We start from the raw sequence: 25,443 nt of genomic DNA, 5'->3' as shown, positions 1-25,443 counted from the left end.
CTCCCATCAGTATTTTAAGATCGACGTTGGATAACATTCATATTATACAGAAGGACTACTTTGTTGTTCGATGCTGATTTGGTACCTAATGTGTTGAGTAAATGTTTTCATGATGACTCTGGGGCTTTTGAATCCTAACAGTGTACACATTCTTACTCTATCCTTTGAAGAGTTGTTTACTTCTTCAGAAGACACTTGTAACCTGATGTTCATTTTGTAGGTTATTGAGGACAATGGTGTTCGAAGGGTCGTTGTGGTCCCGCAGTCACCAGAGTTTCATCCTGGTGGCCACACAGTTATCCACCGCTCCCCACATCCTCCTCTGCCTGGTTTCATTCCTGTCCCAGCCATGATGCCCCCTCCACCACGCCACATGTACTCACCAGTGACTGGAGCTGGTGACATGGCAACACAGTATATGCCACAGTATCAGTCTTCACAAGTATATGCAGATGTAGGTAAGATACCTCAAAACACCCCTGCCTTGTTGAATTTTCCCCCTTACGTGGATATAAAAGATGCTGTCTGCATGTCATATAAAGGAAATAACACAAGATAATGATAGCACTGTGATTTTCTGTTACCCTAGTACTAGTAAGCAACTTGGTCTTCATAAAGCAACAGGTTTCTAGGAAGAAAGTAGACAGAAAATCAGAGAAGTAGTATCTTCCATCAGACAGAGTATCTAGTGGGGTCCAGTTAGACAACAGGTCTCCTCTGAGGACATTTTTAGCAAGAAATAACTGCTTTAAAAAATAAATAAATAAAATTTAAAAAACAAAAAAACAACCTTGAAGGCTGTGATGAACCTTAAGTTGCTAGGTTCTGTGAGGGATTGAGATGTCCTAAGTGAGCTACAACCTCTGCCTTGAGTTAATTGCTGAAAAGACAAGACTAATACACACAAACACAAACAGACACAACTCAGTAATAATTATATTCTTTGCCATAGCTTTAAACATCATCTATATACTTGTAGTTCAGATTTTCTATCTTTGATGAGAATCTTCTTTTAGCCCCAGACTTGTATCTCTTTCTGGCTTTCTGATACTCCTTCCTGTTCTGTTGCCAAAATATATCTAACATCAGCCCTAATGTAAATAAAGACTGTGCAGTACAGTCTCTAAATAATGTGCATAGTTATAATTCACAGTGTTGTAAAGCAGAGTAGAGGGCATGAATGCACAAACCAGCTAATGGGGTGCTGGAGGACAAGAACTCAGTCACATTTGAGGTTCTTTGTTAGCGAACGTGACACTAGGTGAGAGTGCTGGTTTCTAGTCTGGAGAGGCTTCCTCTCCAAACTCACATGTTGTATGGCCTCCTCGAGTGGGACCTAGTGAAACACTTCATTGTTAGCCACACCATTACTGAACCTGACCTTCACTGCATGCTGTTCTTATGAATGCATTAGTTCATGTCATCCTCAGAAATATTCCCAAGCTACAGAAGGAGCTGAGCTGCAGAACAGTTGGTCTCTACAAGGTCACATTAGTTAGCACTGGGGTTTTCATTCTCTCGATCTGCTCTGTTACAGCATACTCTTTATTTTCTCCATGGTTACTCCTGTTATTTTATCTTGAATAATAGATAAAATATAAAAGCATCTGAGTAACCAAATAACATTGTAAAAATGGGGACTAATGGTTCTTAGGTTTCAGTAGATTTTTCTGTTTACTGTGTTGTACACTGAGTGGAATTTTTTTCTTATATTTTCTCTATAGATTATCTTTTATCTGAAATGTTTTCAAATTTAGATATTTTACATGCACATGTACTGTCACACACAAGGTATCTTAGGAATGGGAACCTAGTGGGTTGCAATACAAACTTCATTTATCCATTATATACCCTAATGATAATTTTCACATAATATGTAGTGATTTTTACACAACCCATCACCATTCAGGTGTGGAGTTTCCTATTTGTGTCATATCAGCACTCAAAATTCCAGACTTTGGAGCATTTCAGGTTTCATCTTATTAGATTAGGGATAAATAATTCTAAGCCATTTCTGACATCCACAAAAGAAACCTTCACCTAGCAGTCAGTAGTCCGTCGTGATTTCTTCTTTTGCCCCCAACTTTTAATCTACTTTCTGTCTCTGTGTTACTGCCTGTTCTAGACTTTTCATGGACACATGTATAGCAGTGTATTTACAGCATTTAAAATGTTCTTGTGAGATGTGATCTTTTCTGCCTGGGTTTTTAACTTAAGGTTCATTTTTGTTATGATGTGCATTTCATCCACTTTGGGGTTGAATTTGAGACTTGGATGCATACTACACTTTTTAATGTTCATGCATTCATTAGTTGGTGACATTTGACACTTTTTTTTGAAGCAAATATACATATTTATTTGTGAAGTTAAGCAAAAAAAAAAAACCTGTGTGCATTGTGTGTATATACATATATACACATTAATACATGTATATATTGTAAATACATACACACATTAATATATTATACATACATCTTTTGATGACATTTTATTATATTAATTATAAGTAATATCACTCATTTAAGGATTCAGGAAGACATATGCTCTTGAAAAAATGTAAGATGTTTATTATTTTGTAACTTTTATTGATTCTTTGTAGATTTCACATCATGTGTTCCGATCCACTCATTTTCCTGTCCCCTCTTGTCTACCCTCTGCACTTGCAACCTCCCCCCAAAATCAAAACCAAATTTAAAAGAGAAATCCAAAACCAAACCAAACAAAAATAAACAAAGAAGAATCTTGTTGTGGCCCGCTGAGTCACAGTTTACCGGTTAGTCCATTCATCTTTACTTGCAAGTGTCCATTGCCTGGAGTCATTGGCCTGGCTCGAGACCTCTGGTTTCTGCTACACCATCCATAATGGGCTCTCACTGGAGCTCCTGTTGGATATCCTCTTATTGTCCTGTGTAATGGAGATCCTGCTGTTCTGGATCTGTAGATTTGTCCCCTTCACATGCTCCAACAATTCATAGATTCAGTGGATATTGGGGTGGGCCAACTCATAGCCCTGGTTCTAGGTCTGGGTGCAGGTGAGCCTACCCTGGGGCTTGAGAGCAGGAGGACTGGCCCTGCTCATTGCTGCAGGCTGCATGGAGGTAGTGATGATGACAGAAAACTGGCGGGCTGACCAACCCAGCTATCACTCAGACAGTTGACACTTTCTATGAGTGATGCTTTTGAGAACATTGTATGCAAGTGTCTGCACTTTTCACACTTGGCACATTTCACACCTCTGAGTAGAAGGGCCAGGACATGTGTGAATAGGGCTAGGGTATGTATGAATAGTGCCTGCCAGGCTGTTTGTTCACAGATCTCATCATTAACTATCCCTACCAGCCGTGTATGCAGCATCCATTTTTTTCCACATCTACTGTCCTTCATAACCATCTTGTTGCCTATTTTATCCCATTTTTGTTTTGATTTATTTTCCTTATTTTTGGATGTTTACTGGCCATTTGCATAGTAATTCTTTAATAGAGTTGTCATTTTATTCTTACGTTGTATGTTTTGTATAGTCTGGATACAAGTCTTTCATCAAATCCATGGTTTGCAGGTATCCCCCATACTGCCTCTCACTTTCCTGGTGGTATCCCTTGGTAGAGAAAAGGTTCTAATTGTGAGCAGGTCCTACTTGCTTTGCTTTGTTTGTGCTTTGCATGCCTTGTCTAAGAAGTACTACCAAATCCAAGGTCATGCAGATATAGCCCTTTGTTTCTTCTGAGAGTTTTGTAGTTTCAGCTATACCTTGGAGTATTTGATTCATATGTAGTGTAATATAAAGACCTAAATTTACTCTTTTATGTGTAGATATCCAAACTCCCATTTTTAATATCTAATTTTATTCTGTATATCCTTATAATATTCATTTTAAGAATATTATGCTAATTTTCATAAAACACTACTAAATTAAAATTGTTTTCTTTACAGTGGGACTTGTTAGGCTTTTCTCTTAAATATTTTCCTTAGTATTCTATATTTAAATAGAAATTTTATATTTCAAACAAAGTTAAAAAATAAATTTCATGATCCAATTAGTTTCTGTCTGCTAACTCCTACAGCATGTTTTAGTGGTGGTTTTCTTTTTTAGAAGGAAATCTTAAGGAAATTTAGATTGGTGATGTCTTTTTTTGCCTGTTTTATATGACTGAGATTAAAAGACGATTGGGAAGTAATAGCTTACAGACAGTGAAAGAAGAGCTGTGACCAAGTTGGCCTGATCTCATTCCTCACTGACACAGCAGACCACCACTCTGTTTCTCTGCAGAGTGATAGTTGGGAAAATGGTAAAGAAATGTCTGTGTTAACGTTCATAGAGTTGTAACCAAGTCATGAAGCTTGGTTCTATTAGTGGAGACATAGAAATAGCTTTGTTTGGCAAAATCACTACTCATATCTTATAATAAATTGTATATGATACGTTAGGCTTACTGCCTGTTACTGTGCCATGGATTCATTTAGAGAAAGTGACATTTTTAACACTGTGTTTTACTTCTTCTAGATGCCCACTCTACACATGGCAGGTCCAACTTTAGAGATGAAAGATCTAGTAAAACATATGAGCGTTTGCAGAAAAAATTAAAGGATCGCCAAGGAACACAGAAAGATAAAATGAGCAGCCCGCCCCCATCACCCCAGAAATGCCCTTCTCCTATAAGCGAACACAACGGACTCGTAAAAGGACAGAATATCAGTGGTATGAACACAGGATCGGCAAGAAACAAATCTGGGCGAGGGAGAGGTTGTGCACAAGTTGATTCGGAAGTAGAAGGTACTCTTGATATGTCTCTGATATTTCTCATCATTTTAACTGCTAAAATTATACCTCACTTTTCAGCTGTCTCATCCTGGACCACATAAATTCATAGACTAGCACTTCTCTACCTGTGAGAAATGTTTTAGACTCTAAATGACTGCTAGACAGCTGCTTTCACATTTGTGAAATCTCAGTGAAATAATCTCACGTTATCATAAAGTTTACTAGTTGAAAAGTTTCATTTCACAGGAAAACTAATTAACGAAGATTCCATTTCTTCTGTTTCGGGTCCTTTGATAAGGCTGTCTTGCCTTTTACCAAAGCTTTATTTTCTCAGCCTCTTTATTTATGAATACATGATAACTAGTATGTCATTAACCAATCCTCTCTGCATGTTCCAGAGTTAGAGTAATCTCCGTCTCTTTGCTTCAAAAGGTTTAGTCTTTCTTTGGGCCCCTCCCCTAATGTGTGGCTGTCACCATATGAACTCTGAACACTACCTTTTAACGGGTTCTAGACTCAGCTCTCTGTAAGGTTAACACGCTAGGTTAACAGTAGTCTGTCTTCCATGTGTTTAGAGTGTGAGTTTCTTGCCCGAGTACTTGGACTATAATGCTAAGCCTCTTACTGATGCCTATCTTAATTTCCATAGATTTCCTTGATACTCTTTGTAACCTGTTTTAACTTCTAGAGGTAGACCGTACTGTATTTTAAGTTTCCTCAGATATGCCAGTGAGGCGGACTAACATGCCTTTCACCAACACTGACACCACAGTTCTCTCAATCCTTGAAGGTACTGATCTAAAGTGACACTCCTAGCTTACTGTGTTGAGTTTTGACATAGCTGATTAGTGTGATGGCAGCTAGAGTGCTTCCAGCTGGGGGAGCACTATCAAAAGTATTGTGCTCACCTTCATCTTTCTTAACATTTTCATTCCTCACACGTTAAACAATGCTTTAATGGCTTCATGGCTTGTGTGTTAACATTTACTAAACTGTTGTCCAGTTTTTGAGACTATCTGAATATCCTTTCCTGCACTGAATTCTCAAAAGAGGGGCTAAAGTTTTGTTTATGTCAGTGGTTGCTATGAGTTACAGCAGATTACTTCTATCTAGGAAACCATGGTTAAAATACTTAGTTCATCAATTAAAGCCAGATGTAGTGGTGCATGCCTGTAATCCCAGCACTTGGGAGGCTGAGGCAGGAGACTTATAAGTTTCAGGCCATTTTATACTATACACTGAGACCAAAAAAAAAAAAAAAGAGAGAGAGAGAAATAAATAAGTAAAGAAAGAAAGAAGAAAGAAAAAGAAAAGAAAACAATGGTGTGAGAATGGCAAACAAGGAACTTTCCAGAGGAGAGGGGATGTTTTTCCATCTTGAATGAGGGCACACTTTGTTTAAGAAAAGCCACTGTTCGGGTGACTGTGTACATGCACACTTACAGGCATACAGCACATGTGCACGTATGTGGTATTATAAGTGGTGGGAACAATTAAAATAGAAATTGAAGCAGATGAATGGTGAAGGACTACAGATTCCTATATGTGAGTGAATAAGGATGAAAGTAGAAAACAACTAAAGGAGAGAAAGAAATTTGCATTTAAGGTTTTTTTTTTCATTTTTATTTTTTAAAGAAAAAGATGAAGAAACTAAAGCATTTGAAGCATTTCTTTCCAACATTGCCAAACCAGTGGTAAGTATCTGATGTATTCTTCTTGCTATTTAGCATATTCATGTAGAATTTTGTCATTTTCATCCAGACTTTTATTCTAACTTCATAGAAATGTGAGGCCAATAGTGAGTCATCATGGTGTGAGTGGCCCAGAAGAGGGACACTTCCTCAGTGAAGCACTGAGACAAGGGGACATGAGTATGTCCCAGGGCCTCAGAACAGTGAGTACAACCAAGGAGTTAGGAAGATTGGTATGAGAACAGAAAAGGCTTACATCCAGAGTTCTGTAGGCATCCCAGTGGCTCGTATAAAAGCTGTGACCTATTTAGTATTCACACTAAGTGAAAAGGTTTACACCCATTAAGCACAGGAAGTTCTCCACTGATAACGAAAAGAATCAGAGCAGTATAGTGCGGGTCGCATTTCCCTTTCAAGAAGATACACAATCAAAAATGTCCTCTGCAGCGTTAATAGTCACAGAAAGTGGAATGAGAAATGCATGGATTACGATATTTATATGCAACAAAATATGAAGGAAGAAATAGGCAAAGATACTTTTGACAAAAGTTGGTACTAGGAACCAAATTATTTGAACATCATAATTATAAATAAATCAATAAAATAGTCTTAGAAAAACTTTCTGCAAAGTAGTGAAAACATCAAAATATCATAATACTTGTTCTGATTAATGCTTTTCTTCCCCTGCTATGACGCTACTCAATTTTTTTTTCTCATTCTAACTTGTTCTTTTAAGAATGGAGCCTATAGGGCTGGAGAGATGGCTCAGAGGTCAAGAACACTGGCTGTTCTTCCAGAGGTCCTGAGTTCAATTCCCAGCATTCACATGGTGGCTCACAGCCATCTGTAGTGAGATCTGGCACCCTCTTCTGGCATGCAGGCATACATGTAGACAGAACACTGTATACATAATAAATAAATAAATCTTTTTTAAAAAAAGAATGGAGCCTATAGATGAAATAAATGTAAAAGTACAATTTTATTTTGTAATAACAATCACTAACATTTGCTGGTGTCAGCCTCTGTTCAGGGTATTTCAGATGTGCATGTGTTAGTTAATTCTTACAAAAGCTCATGATGTACTGTTTCCCCCATTTTACAGATAGGAACTGAAATAAGTAGTGGTAAGAGCCAAGGTTAGAGTCTGGGCAGTCTCCTTGCCCTGGGGCTTCTCACTGGGTTCACTTGAAAAGGAAGTTAGGACTCATGCCCTGGCCATCATATTGTGACAGTGTTGACCGTCAGCCTGAGATGCCTTCTGCAGGTGATCTCTCCTGTGTTTCTGGAATGGTTTCTTCAAGTTTGGTTGTGCAGCAGCTTATGTGTGTGAAGTGATGTAAAGGCATCACATTTAAGAAGACTTACAATAGGGCCCTGTCCATCTCAAGTCCTCCATGACTCCTCTTGGGTGGTCTTGCCATGACTATAAAAGGTGAATAACAAAAGCACTATTAGAACTAATAGAAACGTAAGTGAGTTTACTGACAGCATCAAATACCTCAGCCTTAAAAATAAAAGCAGCTTACAAGTTGCATGTTTAATTCTAGAAAGTCAGTGTCGTGAGCTCAGAAGGAGAGCTGTGGGTACCGCAGAGTGTTCTGTCTGCCTCCAGCTACTGTCACTGTGCCATGCCTGTTATGGAAGGGAGGGAGCTGGGCACTAAACTGGGGGCTCTCAGCAGCATTGGCATTGTTGAGTTGCCCCCTTCCTGCCAGTTCAGAAGCTCAGTCCATTCCCCTAGAGAACATGTATACTAACCCAGACAGCTGTAACACACAGCTGCTTCAGCCTCCTGAGACACTGGATCGCTGAGCAGCAGTGCTTGTGTGTAAATCCTATGCGCTGGGGATGCGGAAAACGTGGCGTGTACAGGAGAGTGGTGCATGCCAAACAGGTGCCCATGGTTACCATGTCAAACCTTCCCCTCTTGCTGTTGTAAACTCTACGTAAAACAAAACAGAAAAGGAGAAGAAAAGGAAGTTAATGGCCCTGATAAGATTTATGTTAGGGTGATGTAACAGCTGATGCTGGTTTTCTTAGATAGTGTTAAAAGTGGGCACAGAAAATGAAATTTTAAATCATCTTAAAATTGTTTACCTGGCATTATAAAAAGAGGGAATTTAATAAAATTCAGAGCCCTGAATAATAACATTAAAAAAGGTGTTTTATTTTAGTTGATATTTAATGTTTGAGTAATGGTGCCTCTTTAATTAATTTTTGAGTTGGAAAGAACAGGCCAGGATTTTTGGTGATTTTGTGTGTGGTTTTGCATGCTCTGCTTTACTGAGGTCACCAAATTGGATGTATTTATTTATTCACTCCATAAATAATTGACCCTGTACAAAATGCCATTTGCTGTGTGTGCTTGGAACTAGAGATAGACTTGAAAGCAAAGTGTGCCCTCTATCCCTATAGCTTCCTTTAATAGAATCATCATCATATGGTAAATGTAAAATTATTAAGTGTGGGGGTGGGGCTGAAGAGATGACTCAGAGGAAAAGAGCAGTTGTTGCTCTTGGAGAAGACAGGGGTTCGATTCCCATCACCCACATGGCAGCTCACAACTGCCCTCACTGGAACATACATGCAGGCAAAACAATATATATAAAATGCAAACAAATTTTTAAAAAGGAATGTATGTATGTGCTTGAGCTTTTGTGCCATGGTACTCCTGTGGAAGTCAGAGGACACTTTGTGAAGTTGGTCCTCTCCTTCCACCTTTATGTAGGTTCTGGGAACCAAATTCAGGTCACAAGTCTTGTATAGCAAGTATCTTTACCCTTGGAGCCATCTCGCCAGACCAATTTCTATGCTAATCTTTAAATTAAATCTAATCCCTATACTATTTTTTCTCTTTATTAGGCCTTGCTATAAAAGAAACATATACACAGAATTATTCCAATAAGAGCAGATATGTATAAAACAATTAAAACCTTGTTTTTTTCCTCTTGCAACTCCTCTTGTATCTCACCACATGTGTACAAAAAGATCTCGGGGGCTGGAGCGATGGCTCAGAGGTTAAGAGCACCGGCTACTCTGACAGAGGTCCTGAGTTCAATTCCCAGCACCCACATGGTGGCTCACAACCATCTGTAATGAGATCTGGCATCCTCTTCTGTACATAATAAATAAATAAATCTTTAAAAAAAAAAAATCTCAAAAAGCAACAGTTAATTTGCTTGTAACAGTCCATTTCAGGCACCTTTGAGCACATCAAAAGGAAAAATGTTTAACAAACTGATGGAAACTAGGACCCAGCTTTCCTTTTCCCTGCTCTTGGATCTCACTGGTATATTAATGAAAGGTTTATTTTCAGGACAGACATGGCTTTTCTTGTTATTTTTAAACATGAATAGGAATGTTTGAAGAGGCTGCACCATTCTTAGAAGTCAGTACCCATGTTTCCAGCTTTCTGCTATCACTCATGCTGCAGTGAACATCTTGAAGAAGGTGTACTTGTACACTTTTGCAAATTGATAGCATAGTATCCTAAGGGGGAAGAAAATTAAAATGAAGTTCTTAAGTCCAAAAGTAAATACAGCCTGGCATGGTAGTATATAGGTTTGTAATCCCAGGCTGCAGGAAGCTGAGGCAGGAGGAACTCAGTTCTCCTTTAGTCTGGCCTGTATTGTGAGACCTGACCAAACGAAAAGGAAAGTGAATGCATGTTTCCTAACTGGCCCAGAGCAAGGGCTGCGGCAGCGCCCAGCCTCCTTCTAGAGTCCCATTTCTCTGGCCCTGTCTGTCTGGTAGTTAAAGCAGTGTGCTAACGGCTGCCTTGGAAATAGTGTGTGCACCTACACTCTTGAACATGTGCTGCATTTGTGTTTGTTTCTTTGAAACGTTCATACCCTTTGTTCATTTTTCTCTTAATTCATTTTGTTTCTTTTGTATTAAATAACACTTGGTAAGTTGAAAAATGAACTCTAAAATTAGTTTAAAAATTACCTTCTCCCATCTTTTTCTTTGGTTGCTGTACAGTCTTACATAGGCCACATTGGTCTTTGTTTTGTCTGCCCTTTTTCTTCACTGCACATCTGTCTCGTCTGTACATGGAGGGTCGTCCTGCTGTGAGCTGTGCTGTGTAGGTTTGGACTGCTGCTGCTTTGTGCATGGTTCTGAGCCCATCAGATAGTCCACTGCTCATGGTGCACGCACATTGGCTTCGGAGCGCTTTCACCTCTTGCTGTTTCCTTCTACAGGCCTCAGACATTCAAGCCAGGACGGTCCTGCTTACCTGGTCACCTCCTTCCAGTTTCATTAATGGCGAAGTGAATGAGACAAGTGTACCGGAGCTCTGCAGTTACGAAATCCTGGTGTCGAGCACTGGGAAGGAGGGGAAATACAGAAGTGTCTATGTGTAGGTGTTTTGTGCTCCTCCTCTTCCCTCTTCTGTGGATTAATGGAGTGTGATAGAGGGCGTATTGCTAATTGTGCTGTTCTGTTCATCCCCTACTCCAGAGGAGAAGAAACGAGTGTCACTTTGAACGACTTGAAACCAGCCACAGATTACCATGCAAAGTAAGGACTGTCTTATTGGGCACAGCAGAGGCTTGGGCTTTGCTTCCGTTGTTGTTAGGAGCACTTGCCCTAGCTTCTGAGGTGTTTATACACAGAATCATAAACAAGACCTGTTGACTTTTGTGTTCATTAATCTACATCATGTCTTGCAAAGAACATGGGATATTAAGACTCTCAGGATTGCACAGCATTTCATAGAAGCAATTCAGATAATGCCTTATGGTTTTCCAGTATATTCCCTTAAGTTTTTACTCTGTAGTCTCCCCATCAGGGGCCCAATTGGAGTCACCTTACTTTTTAAAGAACAATTTATAGTTGGCAATGTTCTTATTACACATTAACACTGTAAGTTTTCTGTACTTCACTCAAAACATTGTCCAACCTAATATAGTTCAAGCTGGATTGACACCACTATTGAGTCATGAATTATGTGGGTAATAGTCAGTATTTTTTAAATCAATGAAATAAAATCAAATAGAAGTATCAGCATATTAAGAATTTTTTTTGGAAAATAGTTACTTTGGGAAGTAAGTGTGTGTGTGTGTGTGTGTGTGTGTGTATAGAGACATGTCATGTTGCAATTTTAAAGTGTCTTTCTTACTTTGACTTAGAATAAAATAAAACCCCTGGTTTGTACTGTTTTTAAGGGACACTCTTTACTTGTGGATAATACGTTAATTTTCTTGGTAGAATATTTGCCAGGTACCTTACTCCTTGCATATACATAAAGCTGATACTGTTGAAAGTAAACCGGATAAAACTACTTTATCCCATAGAGTGCAGGCAGAGTCCAATTCAATAAAGGGAATTCCCTCAGAAGCCGAAAGCTTTACTACCTTGAGCTGTGAACCTGACACACCCAATTCACCGAGGATAGCCAATCGGACCAAAAACTCGCTCACCTTGCAGTGGAAGGTAAGAATGTTCTGTAGGCTATTTCTAATGAGATATTTCTTCTCTTTTCCTTCCACCTTGTGTTAAATGTCAATTGCTTTTGGAGACCAAAGGAGTGTTCAGTTAAGTAACTCACTCTTCTCGTTATACACTAAAGTAGGCGTTGGCATCTTCGGCGTTCAGACAACTCAGTCTCTGTTGCTGTGATTGTCACTGACCAAAACCAGCTTGTGGGAGAAAAAAGTTTATTTCATCCTAGAAGTTACACTCTTATCATTGAAGGAAGTCAGGGCAGAAACCATGGAGGGACACTGCTCACTGGCTTGTTCCCAGTCCCAGCTGCCTAGGGACGGTATCCCCATAGTGGGCTGGGCCCTCGTACATCAGCTAGCGATCAAGAAAATGCCTCAGTCTCATGCCAGTCACTGGCCAGTCTCATGGAGGGAGGTCTCCCAAATTGATTCTTTCTCAGACAACCTGGACTGTACTAAGTGAACAGCTTAAACTGACTAGGGGATGCTCACTCCCGTACGGGGGATAGGGGTGGTGGTGTGAGGAATGATGGTAGAGCCTTCCATGTATTAGGCAGATATTACAACTGACTTCCACCCCAGGACCCCTCCCTCTTTTTTTAAACTTGCTGTCCTCCTGTCTCAGCTATCTTAGTAGGTGGAAATACTCTGAAGGCGTCGTTTTCCTCTTTGTATACTTTGAGTAAAGGTACAGCAGGAAGGTAATGTGATAATTCAATGAGTTATGGTAAAATTCTTTACACATAATAGTTTCCTCCAACTTAGAGGAAAATGGGAAGGTGAGTCTCAGGTTATTGAATGTGGACAATATATCTTCATCCAAAAAAAGAATTTTTTTTTTAAGGAAAAGTAAACATGAGGCTTTAGCAGCTAAATTAAAGCAATCTAGAATGATGAACTCTTGGTAAATGGATGTTTACCTCCCTACTTGCAGTCTCTGTCTTTGAAGTCTCCTCCTCTGTTATGGAAGAGTTGATTTCTGAGGGTCTTTTCTCCTCTCTTCTCATTATACTCCCCTTGAACTGCAGCTGCTGGGTCAATCACTTGTGACTACTCTGACTCACATACTTAAGATGTTGTCAGTGTAACATGTTGGGAGTCTCAGAGTCAAGTCTCTCCAGATCCAGAGTCGTAGGAAAGCCAGGACCATTTGATCTTCCAGAGTGGGTTGAAGCTGTAGGATGGAAGCTGTTAGGAAGAAGAGTTCTGTTAGGAAGAGATTCCCATTTCGAGAATGGGTAAAGGCTACAGTGAAGTGCTAAGGGATTCTCCCCAAAGCTCAGCAGGTTACTGAGAGGCATTCTGGGATGACAGGCGCATTGTGTCTAGCAGCAGGGATCCCAGCAGGACCCTGTCTTGTCTTTCCTTCTGCAGCCTAGCTTTCTGTTCTTTGGGATATTACAAAGTACTCCATTTACATTGTGGGGTGAGTTGTAAAAATGGTGGAAACTTAAACCTGATGAAATCTTAGGGGCAAACTGAATTTTTCTAAGAATTACAAAAGTTAAACTAGTTCTTGTTAAAGGAGATCATAGAGCATTCAGAAAAATGTAGGTGGCCTCTTACCTTCTTTATATTTCTATTTTTTTGTGTATGAGTATTTGCCTGCTTGTATTTATGTTCAGTGTGTGCCTGTTTGGTGTCCCTTAAGGCCAAAGGAGGGCATCGGGTCCCCTGGAACTGGAATTAGGGATGGTTGTGAGCCACCATGTGGGTCCCAGGAATGAAGCCTGTGTCCTCTTTAAGGGCACCAATTGCTCTTAACCACTGAGCCAGCTCTCAGCCCCTCTATGGCCGTTTTAAAGGTTAAGTCACAGAGAACATGTGTGACATAAAGTAGGTTTCTTGTGATTTATGATGACTAATTTCTTTTCCTCTTTCTTCTTTTCTATTGTTTCAGGCACCCAGTGACAATGGTTCTAAAATCCAAAGCTTTATTTTAGAATGGGATGAGGTAAGTACATTGAATCCTTGTAGTGGTTAAATTTACAGGGGTAGCTCCAGATAAAATGTTTTTATCTGTTTTAGTTATTTATTTATTTTTTTAAGAAACAGTATTTTATGTGGAGGGTAAGTAGATGGTTAAGTGTTCTTAGAAAATGTAATTAACTGAACTTCCCTATGAAGAGAATTGCAATGAATAATCTGAAGTGAACTCACTCTCTCCGCCCCACCTGGGAGGGCCGCAAAAGCACAACCAAGAACAGCCCGTGTTGTGAGGAACAGAGGTTACAAGAGAGACCCTTGGCTTGTTCACTTGGAGTTTCCTCACTAGCACTCAGAAATCGCCGCACGTAGCTTCCTTCATGGACCCTGTTCACACCATTAAAACAGTCACCTGAGGACCTGGGAATGTAGCTCAGTGCTAGAAGTTACCTAGCAAGCATGAGGTACTGGGTAAACACACACTGACATACACACATCACATACGTGCGCATGCACGCATGAGAGTCATTTTTATAATTACCTTGGGAAAAGGCACTATTCCTCATGCCAGACTTAATAGCAAGACTATTCATTCCCTATGGCTTGTATATCAGATTACCATAAATTTGATGACTTAAGCAACATCTTACAGTTCTGAAAGCTGAAAATATGATAGAGTTTTCACTGGGCCAACGGAGTTGTTCCTTGCCCTAGCCAGTTTCCTCTGGTCCATGGCCTTGTCCCCGTACTTATTCTTCTGTCTTCCTCCTGCCTGCCTGTCTCAGGAGGCTATTTGTGCTTGTGTTGGTGGCCCATCCAGATAGTCAAGGGTAACCCTCTTTCTCAAGACCCTTAATCTAGCCACCCTTTTCAGTCCTGCCACCATACAAGGTAACATTCAGAGACAAGGGATTAGGTTCTGGGCATCGTTGGCAGTCACGGCAAGCACAGTGGGCTGTACAGTTCAGTGTGGCATTTTCTTGTCCGCTGTCCCATTTTCTCTTATCTTATTGCTTATAGCAAGCAAAGAGAAGGGACCAGGGGGAAGAAATTCTATTGCTAATGTGGATTCGACAGCGTATTAAATGAATAATAAAGCATAACTCAGAAGGTTTTGTTCCAGAAATGCTAAGAGAATTCAGAACAAGATTGCTTTTGATTGATCACAGAAGATAAACCATGTCCTCTTGATAAATGATGGTAGGGGACCTGATAAAGCATAAGAGGAAAAGAAAGTTAATTCGCTGTTCAGTAATTTCATACCATTATCCAACAAGGCATCTTTGATAAAAACTAGCCAAAGATGTCACTTCATATTACATTATACCACATTATATTATTCAAGAAATTGTAATTCCCTTAATGACTTTAATGACAGTCATAGTGTCCCAACTAGAGAACAAAATTCACCATTCTTCAAACTAGGATCGTGTGCTTAGACCTCACAGTGGACTCCACTAAATACCATTACAAAAGATAAGATGGTTCAGTTTAACAGCCAGATGCAGTCCTTCAGAGGAACAGAGGCAGCCCCAGCTGCCCTTGACTGAGGTACAAGAATGGAAAAGAGGTGGGAAAAGAGGAGCTCAACATTTCTAAAATCCTGTTGTCCTGAGGTAGCCTAACTTTCCTCTCTCTGTTGGGTAATTTGGCTGTTCACTCCGTTAGAATCCTTCAGTGTTAAATGTAAGCAGCCACTGCTCCAGACCTCTTAAAGACACATAGCAGTGTCTAGGGAGGAGGTTTGGGGACAGGCGTCAAAACTGTCCACAAAGAACTTTTCATGAGTTAAGAAAAAGTGGTCACTTGTCTGTCTCAGAGATCAGCCTGTCGCCATAACTACTTGTCCCCTATGGAGATTATAAGGTCCATAACTTATTATGGCCAGAAATTTAGCATTGGCTGAAACACCATATTTAATTCAAGAAGCTGTGCAAGGCTACTTGGAGAGCTACTGCTGCACCTGAAGTCAACCATACATGGATGCCCAGTATCTATTTTAGCCTTCTCTTAAGATCCATGATACTTGTATCAAAGTGTTGTTAATGTATACTGTACCAGCTAATAAATATCATAAAGGAACTGATGTGCATTTGTCTCTTAGTGGTGCATGTGAAATATAATAACTAGCCATTTCTCCTAGGGGAAAGGAAATGGAGAATTCTGCCAGTGTTATATGGGCTCACAGAAGCAATTTAAAATTACCAAACTGTCACCAGCAATGGGTTGTAAATTTAGATTATCAGCCAAAAATGACTATGGTGTAAGGTAAGACATTTTGTAAAAATATGTATATTTTAGATCATCTAGTCAACTTCATATGTATGACTATTGAGTCAGATTACCCATTGACAAATTTGTTTTATTTTGTTGATATCATTATGGTCTAGCAAAGGCCAGAAGAGAGTGTCTTAGTGACATTGGGGTGACAGGAAAGATTAAATTTGACAGCTTTCCTAGCCTTAAGTATAAATTAAATCTTTACACATCTCTCAAAAAGGTTTTTTTTTTTTGTCTTTTTTTTTTTTTTTTTGGTCTTTTTTTTTTGGTCTTTTTTATAAATTGTCAGTGTATGTGCTTTCCTGGTTTTGTTTAGAATCTGGTAGGTTTCATATCCTCAGTGCTTGGTACAAATAGAAAGTGCCCCCTCCCCATTTTACCTTGAAAGGCCCAAATTTCTATGGCTTATTTGTAAATGAAATAATCAAATCATATTTAGGGTCAAAACTGGTAAACGGGCTTGGTTGGATTGATGTGATTCTTATTTAAGTGGATAGTCAGTAATCATTAGAAACAATCATATCTGGAGTTTGGTTTTCTCTGTTTCTTAAAGGCTCTCTCTGTAGCTCAGACAAGCCCAGACTTTTGGAGAGTCCTATTGGAATTATTTCTACTTTGTTTTAGTTTGGAGCATCCCCTGCTCTCCCATAAGGAGTTGGTGGTTTTAATTACACAGTTTACATTTTCTACCATATGAAATGGCATTTATGAGAACTGTCTTTTCTTCTTCCTGTAAATGGCATGTAGAAGTGTGATGGGATGGGGTGGTGTGGGTTTTACTGTGTTCTCTTTCCTACAAACCACTGTGTGGTTTTTTCCTCCTCCACTGGGACTAGCTCACTTATCAAAGCTTAAAGATCTGAACATAACTTATGCACTTGAAAGAACACCAGCCTTTTGGTGTCTGACCTGGTACCTTTAAGACACTTCAATCCATTCAGATGTTTCAGATCTGAGACTAGCATGTTCAAATCAAGGGTCTCAGTTTGAGCCCCATCACAACAACAAGGATTAAAATTTTTACCATTAGTGAAGGGAGGTGGGAGGCTTTTTACCAATCAAATAATCTTGACTCCTTTTTAAAAATCTTTTGTTCCAACAGTGATTTTAGTGAAGAGGTCTTATACTACACTTCTGGCTGTGCCCCCTCTGTACCTGCAAGTCCTGTACTGGCCAAGGCTGGAGTTACTTGGCTGTCCCTACAGTGGAGTAAGCCCTCAGGAACACCATCAGATGAAGGAATTTCTTACATTTTAGAGATGGAGGAGGAAACATCAGTAAGTATGAATATGTGGTTTAAATAAGAGTTGAGGTCATTTTGATGCCGGTTTAATCCTAATAAAGTAAACATCACCATGGGAGTTAGCTCTTTCTCCAAGTCATATCAGAGCCTGACTTGTTATTGTCTAAACAAGATTGGTAGGGAGGTCTCAAATTCTTGTTTTCTTGGTTCTATAAGAGGTTTGGGAGCTTTTGAAGTCTATACCTACACTTTTCATTTGAGAGCTGGATGTGTAACTCAGGGGTAGAGCATTTACGTAGCAGCCAGGGAACCTTGCATCTCCCAGCCAGAGAGGGAGACATAGATTGACTTAGGAAGAAATCAAAGGGAGTGTTGCCACAGCCTTCAGCCTTCTGCATAGAGCAGTTTCAAAGGAAGTGCTGTGTTACCCTTCTCTACTTCGTTCAGTACTGCTTCTCAGCATACCACAGAAGAATGAGAGTCACATGGAGACCGTGTCGTACATCCTGAGTCTAGTTACCTGCTTCGGCTTCCTGTAACAAAAAACAGACAGAGCTTCGTTTTGAAGTAGGATAGGTCAGAGTGGCACAGTCTTAGAAGTATACTATAAATCTTTACATTTCTGTACGTTTAAATGGTGAATCGTACTGTTTTCAATTACATCTCCACTTTTGATATTTTTCAACATGGAAGCTAATAAAGTAGTGAAATATTGACACTGGGACTGTAAATAGTTATATTAAACCCAAGTTGCACCTTATCTCCCAGTACAATCAACCATCTATTTCTTCACTTAAACACAACTGTGCATTCAGGGCAAAGTAAAGATGTTAAATACTTACGTATGGTTAGTTCTTGGGACATCCCTAGAAAATTTGGTTCTTGAAATTGCTTTCTTGATGAGGAAGTTGCCATTGGCTCCAGCTCCTTCCTCAACACAAAGACCTCTGTTGGCCCTTCAGTTTACTTCTACAAAAGGTTCTGTAGCATGATCATCATTCAAGTTCAAAGAAATCAAGGTGAGAATTAGATTCACACAGTCAGAGGTGAAGAGCAACCCGGGGCTTCATGTGTCTGTTACTCCTCAGAGTTCTACAGCTAGGTGTTTGATGAAAACTGTGTTTCCATTTCCAGGGGTATGGTTTTAAGCCTAAATATGATGGAGAAGATCTTTCTTACACAGTGAAAAATCTGAGACGTAGTACAAAGTATAAATTTAAGGTAAGTTCTGAGAGTCCATTAAGAGATGTATTTCTTGTTTTTATTGTTCTTCTTAAGTTAAAAAGCATTCTTTCATTGTATATTCTTTCCAAACCATTCCTTTGGTTTTAAATTTTAAGTAATTCTGTCTTTTCTAATGTGTATTTTTGTTTTTTAACTTTTGTGTTATAATAATACTTCTCATTCTCAAACTTCATGTATTTGCATTGAAAACCAGTTTTAACATTTTGTGGGACTCTTGTATAATGTGATACACATATTAAAATATGTGTGTTAAAACATACTCAACAATTTTTTGGCATATCATACCAGACAGCTTTATTATATTTTTGGCATCATGGCATGCCGAACAGATTCATTACTTACTCAAAGGAAGTGATATCTACCAGTTTCTTAATTGCATAGTTATTCTTTGCCCTTTTGCTGGTAATAAGCATGTTGTGACTACTGTGTCATATGTAAACATGTATTCCCTACCGGGTTTCATACTCATTTTAATGCCCATTAGTGACTCAGTCTGTTCTGGGTGGGATTGACAATGCTAACTGGTGCTGTTTTCGCTGTGTGACCCTCCCTGGGTCACTCGCTTGCTTGAGGCCGTGACAAACTGAAAATTTCTCCATGGAAACTTCGGAAATTTATCTTTCCTTCTCTGGTGTCACTCTAGGATATATTTTGGCTCTTTAACTTGCTCAGCTCTTGAATTATTTAATAATTACTAAGTTAATAGAAACCTAAAATTATAACAGAATGCTTTTAGTTGATAAATTAAACATTGATATATTCCTACTGGAGCTCATATAATCAAATCATTTCAGATAAAGGATAGAGGGCATTATATATAGTTTTCATTATTAAAAGGCAAACATGAATTTTGTTGCTCCTGGAAAATGCTTAAAAAAATAGAGCCTTAATAATAGGGAATTTTATTTATATAGTTTATGATAATGTTATTTGTTTTGCCTTATTTTGTAAAGTTTCATTTAAAAACCTGATGACTCTGGGTCATTACATTTTCCAAATATAGTTTTCATATTTGTAAGATTTACAAAATACCAAGAAAGTGTGCGCTTTGAGCCCAGTTTCTCTAGTGATGTTAGATTGCAGTTAGGGTCTCAGTAATTATACCAAGAGGTTTTCTAAGGAGGAAGTTACCAATACTTTTATAATTTTCTAAGTTTATTAACATTCTGAGACTTCTAACTGTTCTGTAATTGCCACTGAAGACATAAGCAGACACACACAGATGTGCATTGAGTTCTTAACTGGTTCAGTATGTAAATCAAATTTCTATTTAAAACTTTTCCACTGTACCATTTACTTTCAAGTGGCAAGGGAGAGGAGCTACACAATCAAAATTTTGTCTGTTTGGCTATCCATATGACAGGCTTGGAATGGAAAACAGTCACCTCTTTTACACATAAACATCACTGGGTCATAGGAGGGCTTATTAACAAGTGACAAGTTAAGTAGGGATATGCCATCAAAGCTCACCAGACATTCAGTATTATCTGAGACTTTGCCAAAGGTGAGGCCTGACAGTCTTGTAGCTAGCTGTCCGGCAGTTCTCAGTGCTGATATGTGGGTACACTTACTTGGAAGCAAGGGAAAAACATTAGGAAATGCAAAATGACGCCTATGTGAAGTTCTAGTTACTCAGCATGTATTTTTAATCTGCCGAGTGATAGAGAACTGCCACAGGGATCTGAATCATTAAATCCCCTTTGTCTGTCTCCCTTTTATAGCTTGATACTGCAAGAAATCCTGTCAAAATAAAATCTTATTATTTTTAAAATCTTGGAATACTGAGTGTATTACAGAAATAATTTTTTAAATACACTCCTGCAGGCACTGATTACATCACATATTGTCATAGGAAGCAGTAAGAGCATGCTTAACATGAAATGCCAGAACTTGGCCCTGAGGATAATCCTGGGACATTTACAGTAGAAATAGGCAGTTAAGACTGAAAACAAAATTGCTTTGCATGTGCATCTTTTAAAATAGGGGATTGAAACAAAACAAACAAACAAAAAGGCTTCAGAGGCTTTTCAACCATGCTCCTAGGAAACTAAATTTCTGGAAAATAGTTTCTCTAGTAGTGAGTGCTTTGAACCAGAACCTCAGGCACCTCTGCTGTAGCAGCTGCTTGTTTGTGAAATAGTTTTTACAGCATTTCTGTTTTTGTTTTGTTGTTTGTGAAATTGTTTTTCACAACGTTTGTTGTTATTGTTTGTGGCTTTTCATAAAAAATTAAGTGTCCGTAGGTCTGTGAAATTATGTGTGTGTCTTCAGTTCAGTTCCACTAATAAATGTGTCTGTTCTTATGCTAATACCATTCTCTTTGTACAATAACTGTGCAATGGAACTTGAAATCTGATATGGTGATACCTCCAGCAATTCTTTTATTAGTAAGGATCATTTTAGGTATCTTGGATGTTTTGTGTTTCTTTATGAAATTGAAGATTTTTTTTTTTTTCAGTTTCTATGAAGAATTTAGTTAGAATTTTGATGGGGATTGCATTGATAGGTTGCTTTTGGTAAGATGGCCAGTTTTACTATATTAATCCTACAGATCCATGAGCATGGGAGATCTTTCCATCTTCTGATATTTTCTTCAGTATCTTTCTTCAGTGTCTTAAAGTTTTTATTATACAAGTCTTTCACTAGCTTGGTTAGAGTTACCCCAAGATATTTTATATTATTTGAGGCTATTGTGGAGGGTGTTGTTTCCCTGATTTCTTTCTCAGTCCATTTGCCATTTGTGATTAGGAGGGCTACTGATTTTTGTGTGTTAATTTTTTATATTGACACTTTGAAGAAGGTGCTGGTCATCTGTAGAAGTTCCAGGGTGGAGTTTTTAGGGTCCCTTTTGTATACTATTGTGTCATCTGCAAATAAAGATACTTTCATTTCTCTTTTTTTTTTCTTCTATTTGTATCTCTTTGGTCTCCTTCAGTTGTCTTGATGTTCTAGTTAAGACTTTGAGTACTGAATTGAATAGGTTTAGAGAAAGTGGACACCCTTGTCTTGTTCCTGTTTTTTAGCTTTAAGTTTTTCTCTGGTTAGGGTAAGTTACCTGGATGGGTAAGAGCAGTGAGGAGACCCTAGGAAAACAGAACAGTTGGATTAACTTTTACTAATTTGTAATAGGTCACAGTTGTTATTTAGAATGCTCTAGTTCCTAAAATTCTTATTCAAAATTACATAATTCATGGCAGGGTAAAAATGTGGGTATAATTTCTAAAATAAAATGATACCTAGATTGGATTATATTTTTTTCTATTCCTGTGTTAAAAACCCATCCCATTCTTTTATACCTTGAAATAACTGTTTGTTATCTCATGGCTTCTTCTGGTCAGGAATCTAGGAACCACGGTTCTGATTTATAGACTTCTGAAGTGGAATCATTCGAAGGTGTCATTTCCACATTCACTCACAGGGTTATTCCCTGGGCCCTCAGATCTCACTACCCCATAATGTAGGGAATTTCTGCTACATTGTGTAAGTCAGAAGAAACCATTCAATGTAACTCAGGGCTCAACTGCAGAAACAACTTAGTACTCCCCATGCATTCATAGGTCTTCTCATGAAGCCAGGCAGTTCTCCAGCAGAGAGAGCATTTCAGTCTGAAAGTGTTTAGTCATTTCTCTGAGCTTGAGATTTGCCCCTCGCTTGGTAAGTTACACTTGGGTAGCAAACTGTCTTAGTTTGGGTTTTTATTGCTATGAAGAGACACCATGACCATGGCAGGGAGGGTGGCAGACATTGTGCTGGAGGAATAGCTGAGAGTCCTACATCTTGCAGGCAACAGGAAGTTGACTGAGACACCAGGTGGTATCCTGAGCATAGCAAACCTCAAAGCCCACCCCCACAGTGACACAATTCCTAATAGTGCCACTCCCTTTGGGGGCCATTTTTTTCAAACCACCCAAACATTAAGTCTGTGTTCTCATTGCAGGTCATTGCTTATAACTCAGAAGGTAAAAGTAACCCGAGTGAAGTCGTGGAATTCAGTACCTGCCCTGATAAACCAGGAGTACCTGTGAAGCCCTCCGTTAAAGGGAAGATACACTCACATGGCTTTAAAATTACTTGGGGTAAGATGTTGCTGCTTTATTTTGTGTTTGATTAAAATAATTTAAATATGAATTTTTTCTTAGTTAAGATTTAAGAGCAGTGTAGACCACCTTTGTAGAAGTATCGGGGTGCCTTTTGCCAGAAATTTACTACATTCATCCTTAGAAGAGGAGAAGAAAGACATAAGCAGCTAGTTCACAATTCATGTTCCTTTTTTGTGGGTGTAAATGTCCAAGTGGATAAATTATTGTTACATCCAGCCATGCTAAACAGTGGCTCTCCGTGTGGATCGTTAGATGTTATCCAGCCTATGGGCCAGATTCACAGGAGTCGGTCAGAAGACAGAGATACTGTTGATGGACACAATTCCCCGAATTCGTGTTTCTCACGGAAGCCCAAATTCATTCATTTTAATCTAGCAGATTAATGTGAAGATGCTGTTCGGTTTCCTATGAAGTGTACAGCAGGCTGTTGGTGCCAGTTTTTCAATAACTGTATTGTGCTTGGGTGAACTTACGAACTCAGGGTAGTCTGACAAGAAGTGTGTCCTCCATTGAGGATCCATCTGTGGAAAGCTTCTCAGAGAGCCTAACCAGGTTTGGTTCTAAAAGAACTGGGGAGCCACTGTAGGAGGATGAAGAGGGTCAGCTTTGTGTGAAAAGAAAGATGGCTGACCTTGGAGCCAGCAGCACCGGAATCACCTTCACTCTCAAAAAATAAATAAATGAAACAACAGAAACCAGTTATTCACTTAAACATTTGCTGAACATCTGCTTACACACCAGATCAGTGGGACAGCAGAGAGTGTGCAAGCTTGATCATGGCCTGGAGGCACAGTTTGCAAAAGTCACCATATTACAGATACCTACAAACTTCAAACTCCTTTTGAATCTAAAGTGAATGGCCTATTGTGCAGCCACTCAGAGTTACTGAAGAGCCAGCCGACTTTATAAAGGTGGGAGATGGAGTGTGTTAACTGAGAGGTGTTGACACCGGTGCAGACAAAGGTGGTAGTTAGTGTTCCTTGTGATTCCTTCCCCTTAACAATCCTGCTGAGGTGTGCTGTTCATTGGGGTTTTCTGTGTTTTCAATAGATCCACCAAAAGACAATGGAGGAGCACCCATCAATAAGTACGTAGTGGAGATGGCGGAAGGTTCTAATGGTAAGCAGAGCTGGTGAAGGTGGTAGATTTGTTCTAGTGAATGAACCTCGACTCTTCCAGGCCTTACAATGTTTGCTGCCGTACAAATGGTTTTGCTTGGTTTGGTGGTGATGGTGATGATGGTGTGTGTAACAACTGTGATTATGCCCAGTATAATGCACTTCAGATCATGACCTCTGGAAATACAGTGGGGCAGATGTCAGCCTGTTATCAGCCTCTAGTATTATACTTACAGTTTTTTTTTTTTTCATTTGTTTATATTGTGCAATCCTAGCATGTCCAGACTGATACTTAGATAATATATATTTAGTGTTTTTACTGAAGAGTAGTTTATTAATTTAGGTTTATACCCATATATATGTACTAGAGAAAAATTATTCTCTAGAAGTTAGCTCCAATTAAGGTTTTTATGACATAAAAACTTTATGCTTGTCACCTGTACATCAGTTTTTATTTCTATAAAATGGCCTGTTAACTGAAAAGAAAGGTCTTATAATTATGATTAAATGTGCTATAATACTGATTCCTTATGCTCTTTGGTATAATATTATTACTAGACCAGTAAATGCATTTAATAGGCTTAATGAAAAACAAATTATCAATTGAAGCCAAAGGCTGTACAGAGATATTTCAGTTCATCAAAGCCATACAGATTTGTCTGGAAGGCTGCATACATAAAGAAAACTAAATCATTTCCAGGAAACTCAAGTCAGGCTTAAAATGTTTCTGATAAATTGCATAAACACTTACTTAGTGAAGCCTGAGATACCTGCCCTGTCCATGATGCCAAAACATTAAGCATTACTCGTAACTGATTGCACATGATTCTGCACTTTCAGGAAACAAGTGGGATATGATCTACAGTGGCACTACCAGGGAGCATCTCTGTGACCGGCTGAATCCAGGCTGCTGCTACCGCTTACGGGTTTACTGCATCAGTGACGGAGGGCAGAGTGCGGTATGCTTATGTGTAGACTAGTTAATGTTATCATTTGGACCAAATGGGACAGGATAGCATTTCCTGCCCTCGTTAAACTTTGTGTATAGATGTGGAAAGGTAATTCCTGTAACCTGAGTGGCTAGTGTTACTGTTATCAGAATATTCTAATGGGATATTTCACTTCTAATACATACATATGTAGGTAAATTTTAGGGTGATGTTTGATATCTGTATCCAGCAGAAATTGAAATACTGTTTCCTGATCTGTAAATTATGTGTCAGGAGAAACCATAAACTCTTTGAACACAGATATAATATTTGAGTATTTCAGAAAAGGTATCCATATTGTATGATTGTTAAGAGACTCAGTAGCCAGGAGTTTAATCCCAGCACTTGGGAAGCAGAGGCAGGTGGGTCCCTGAGTTCGAGGCCAGCCTGGTCTACAGAGCAAGTTCCAGGACAGCCAGTAATATATGGAGAAACTTTGTCTTAGGAGAGAGAGAGAGAGAGAGAGAGAGAGACAGACAGACAGACAGAGAGAGAGACAGAGAGACAGACAAACAGACACTCACTCAGTAACTAAAGTGACCAGTAACTTCATCAGTTGTATTGATCTGTCCCAATTCTGAGGATAGTTCTAGAGCCTGGTTCAGTTTGAGAACATCAGCATCTTCAAATAAACTCATTCAGTCC

General features: G+C 39.0%; 1 protein-coding gene across 2 annotated transcripts in view; it reads left to right on the top strand.

Moving 5' to 3' along the window:
* Fndc3a (fibronectin type III domain containing 3A) overlaps window positions 1–25,443 on the top strand; it is a 159,773-nt gene that overhangs the window by 121,487 nt on the left and 12,843 nt on the right. For both annotated transcript variants that reach the window (XM_036198939.1, XM_036198940.1), the window contains 13 exons: window positions 221–458; window positions 4,502–4,771; window positions 6,395–6,453; window positions 10,653–10,810; window positions 10,912–10,971; window positions 11,748–11,886; window positions 13,798–13,851; window positions 15,967–16,091; window positions 17,206–17,380; window positions 18,481–18,567; window positions 22,529–22,667; window positions 23,742–23,810; window positions 24,650–24,768. In XM_036198939.1, the coding sequence (XP_036054832.1) occupies window positions 221–458; window positions 4,502–4,771; window positions 6,395–6,453; window positions 10,653–10,810; window positions 10,912–10,971; window positions 11,748–11,886; window positions 13,798–13,851; window positions 15,967–16,091; window positions 17,206–17,380; window positions 18,481–18,567; window positions 22,529–22,667; window positions 23,742–23,810; window positions 24,650–24,768 (1,692 nt within the window). The remainder of the gene's footprint in view (window positions 1–220; window positions 459–4,501; window positions 4,772–6,394; window positions 6,454–10,652; window positions 10,811–10,911; window positions 10,972–11,747; window positions 11,887–13,797; window positions 13,852–15,966; window positions 16,092–17,205; window positions 17,381–18,480; window positions 18,568–22,528; window positions 22,668–23,741; window positions 23,811–24,649; window positions 24,769–25,443) is intronic.

Source organism: Onychomys torridus, chromosome 9 (assembly GCF_903995425.1).
Source record: "Onychomys torridus chromosome 9, mOncTor1.1, whole genome shotgun sequence".
NCBI classification, from domain to species: domain Eukaryota; kingdom Metazoa; phylum Chordata; class Mammalia; order Rodentia; family Cricetidae; genus Onychomys; species Onychomys torridus.
This window is presented reverse-complemented; position numbering and strand designations above follow the sequence as displayed.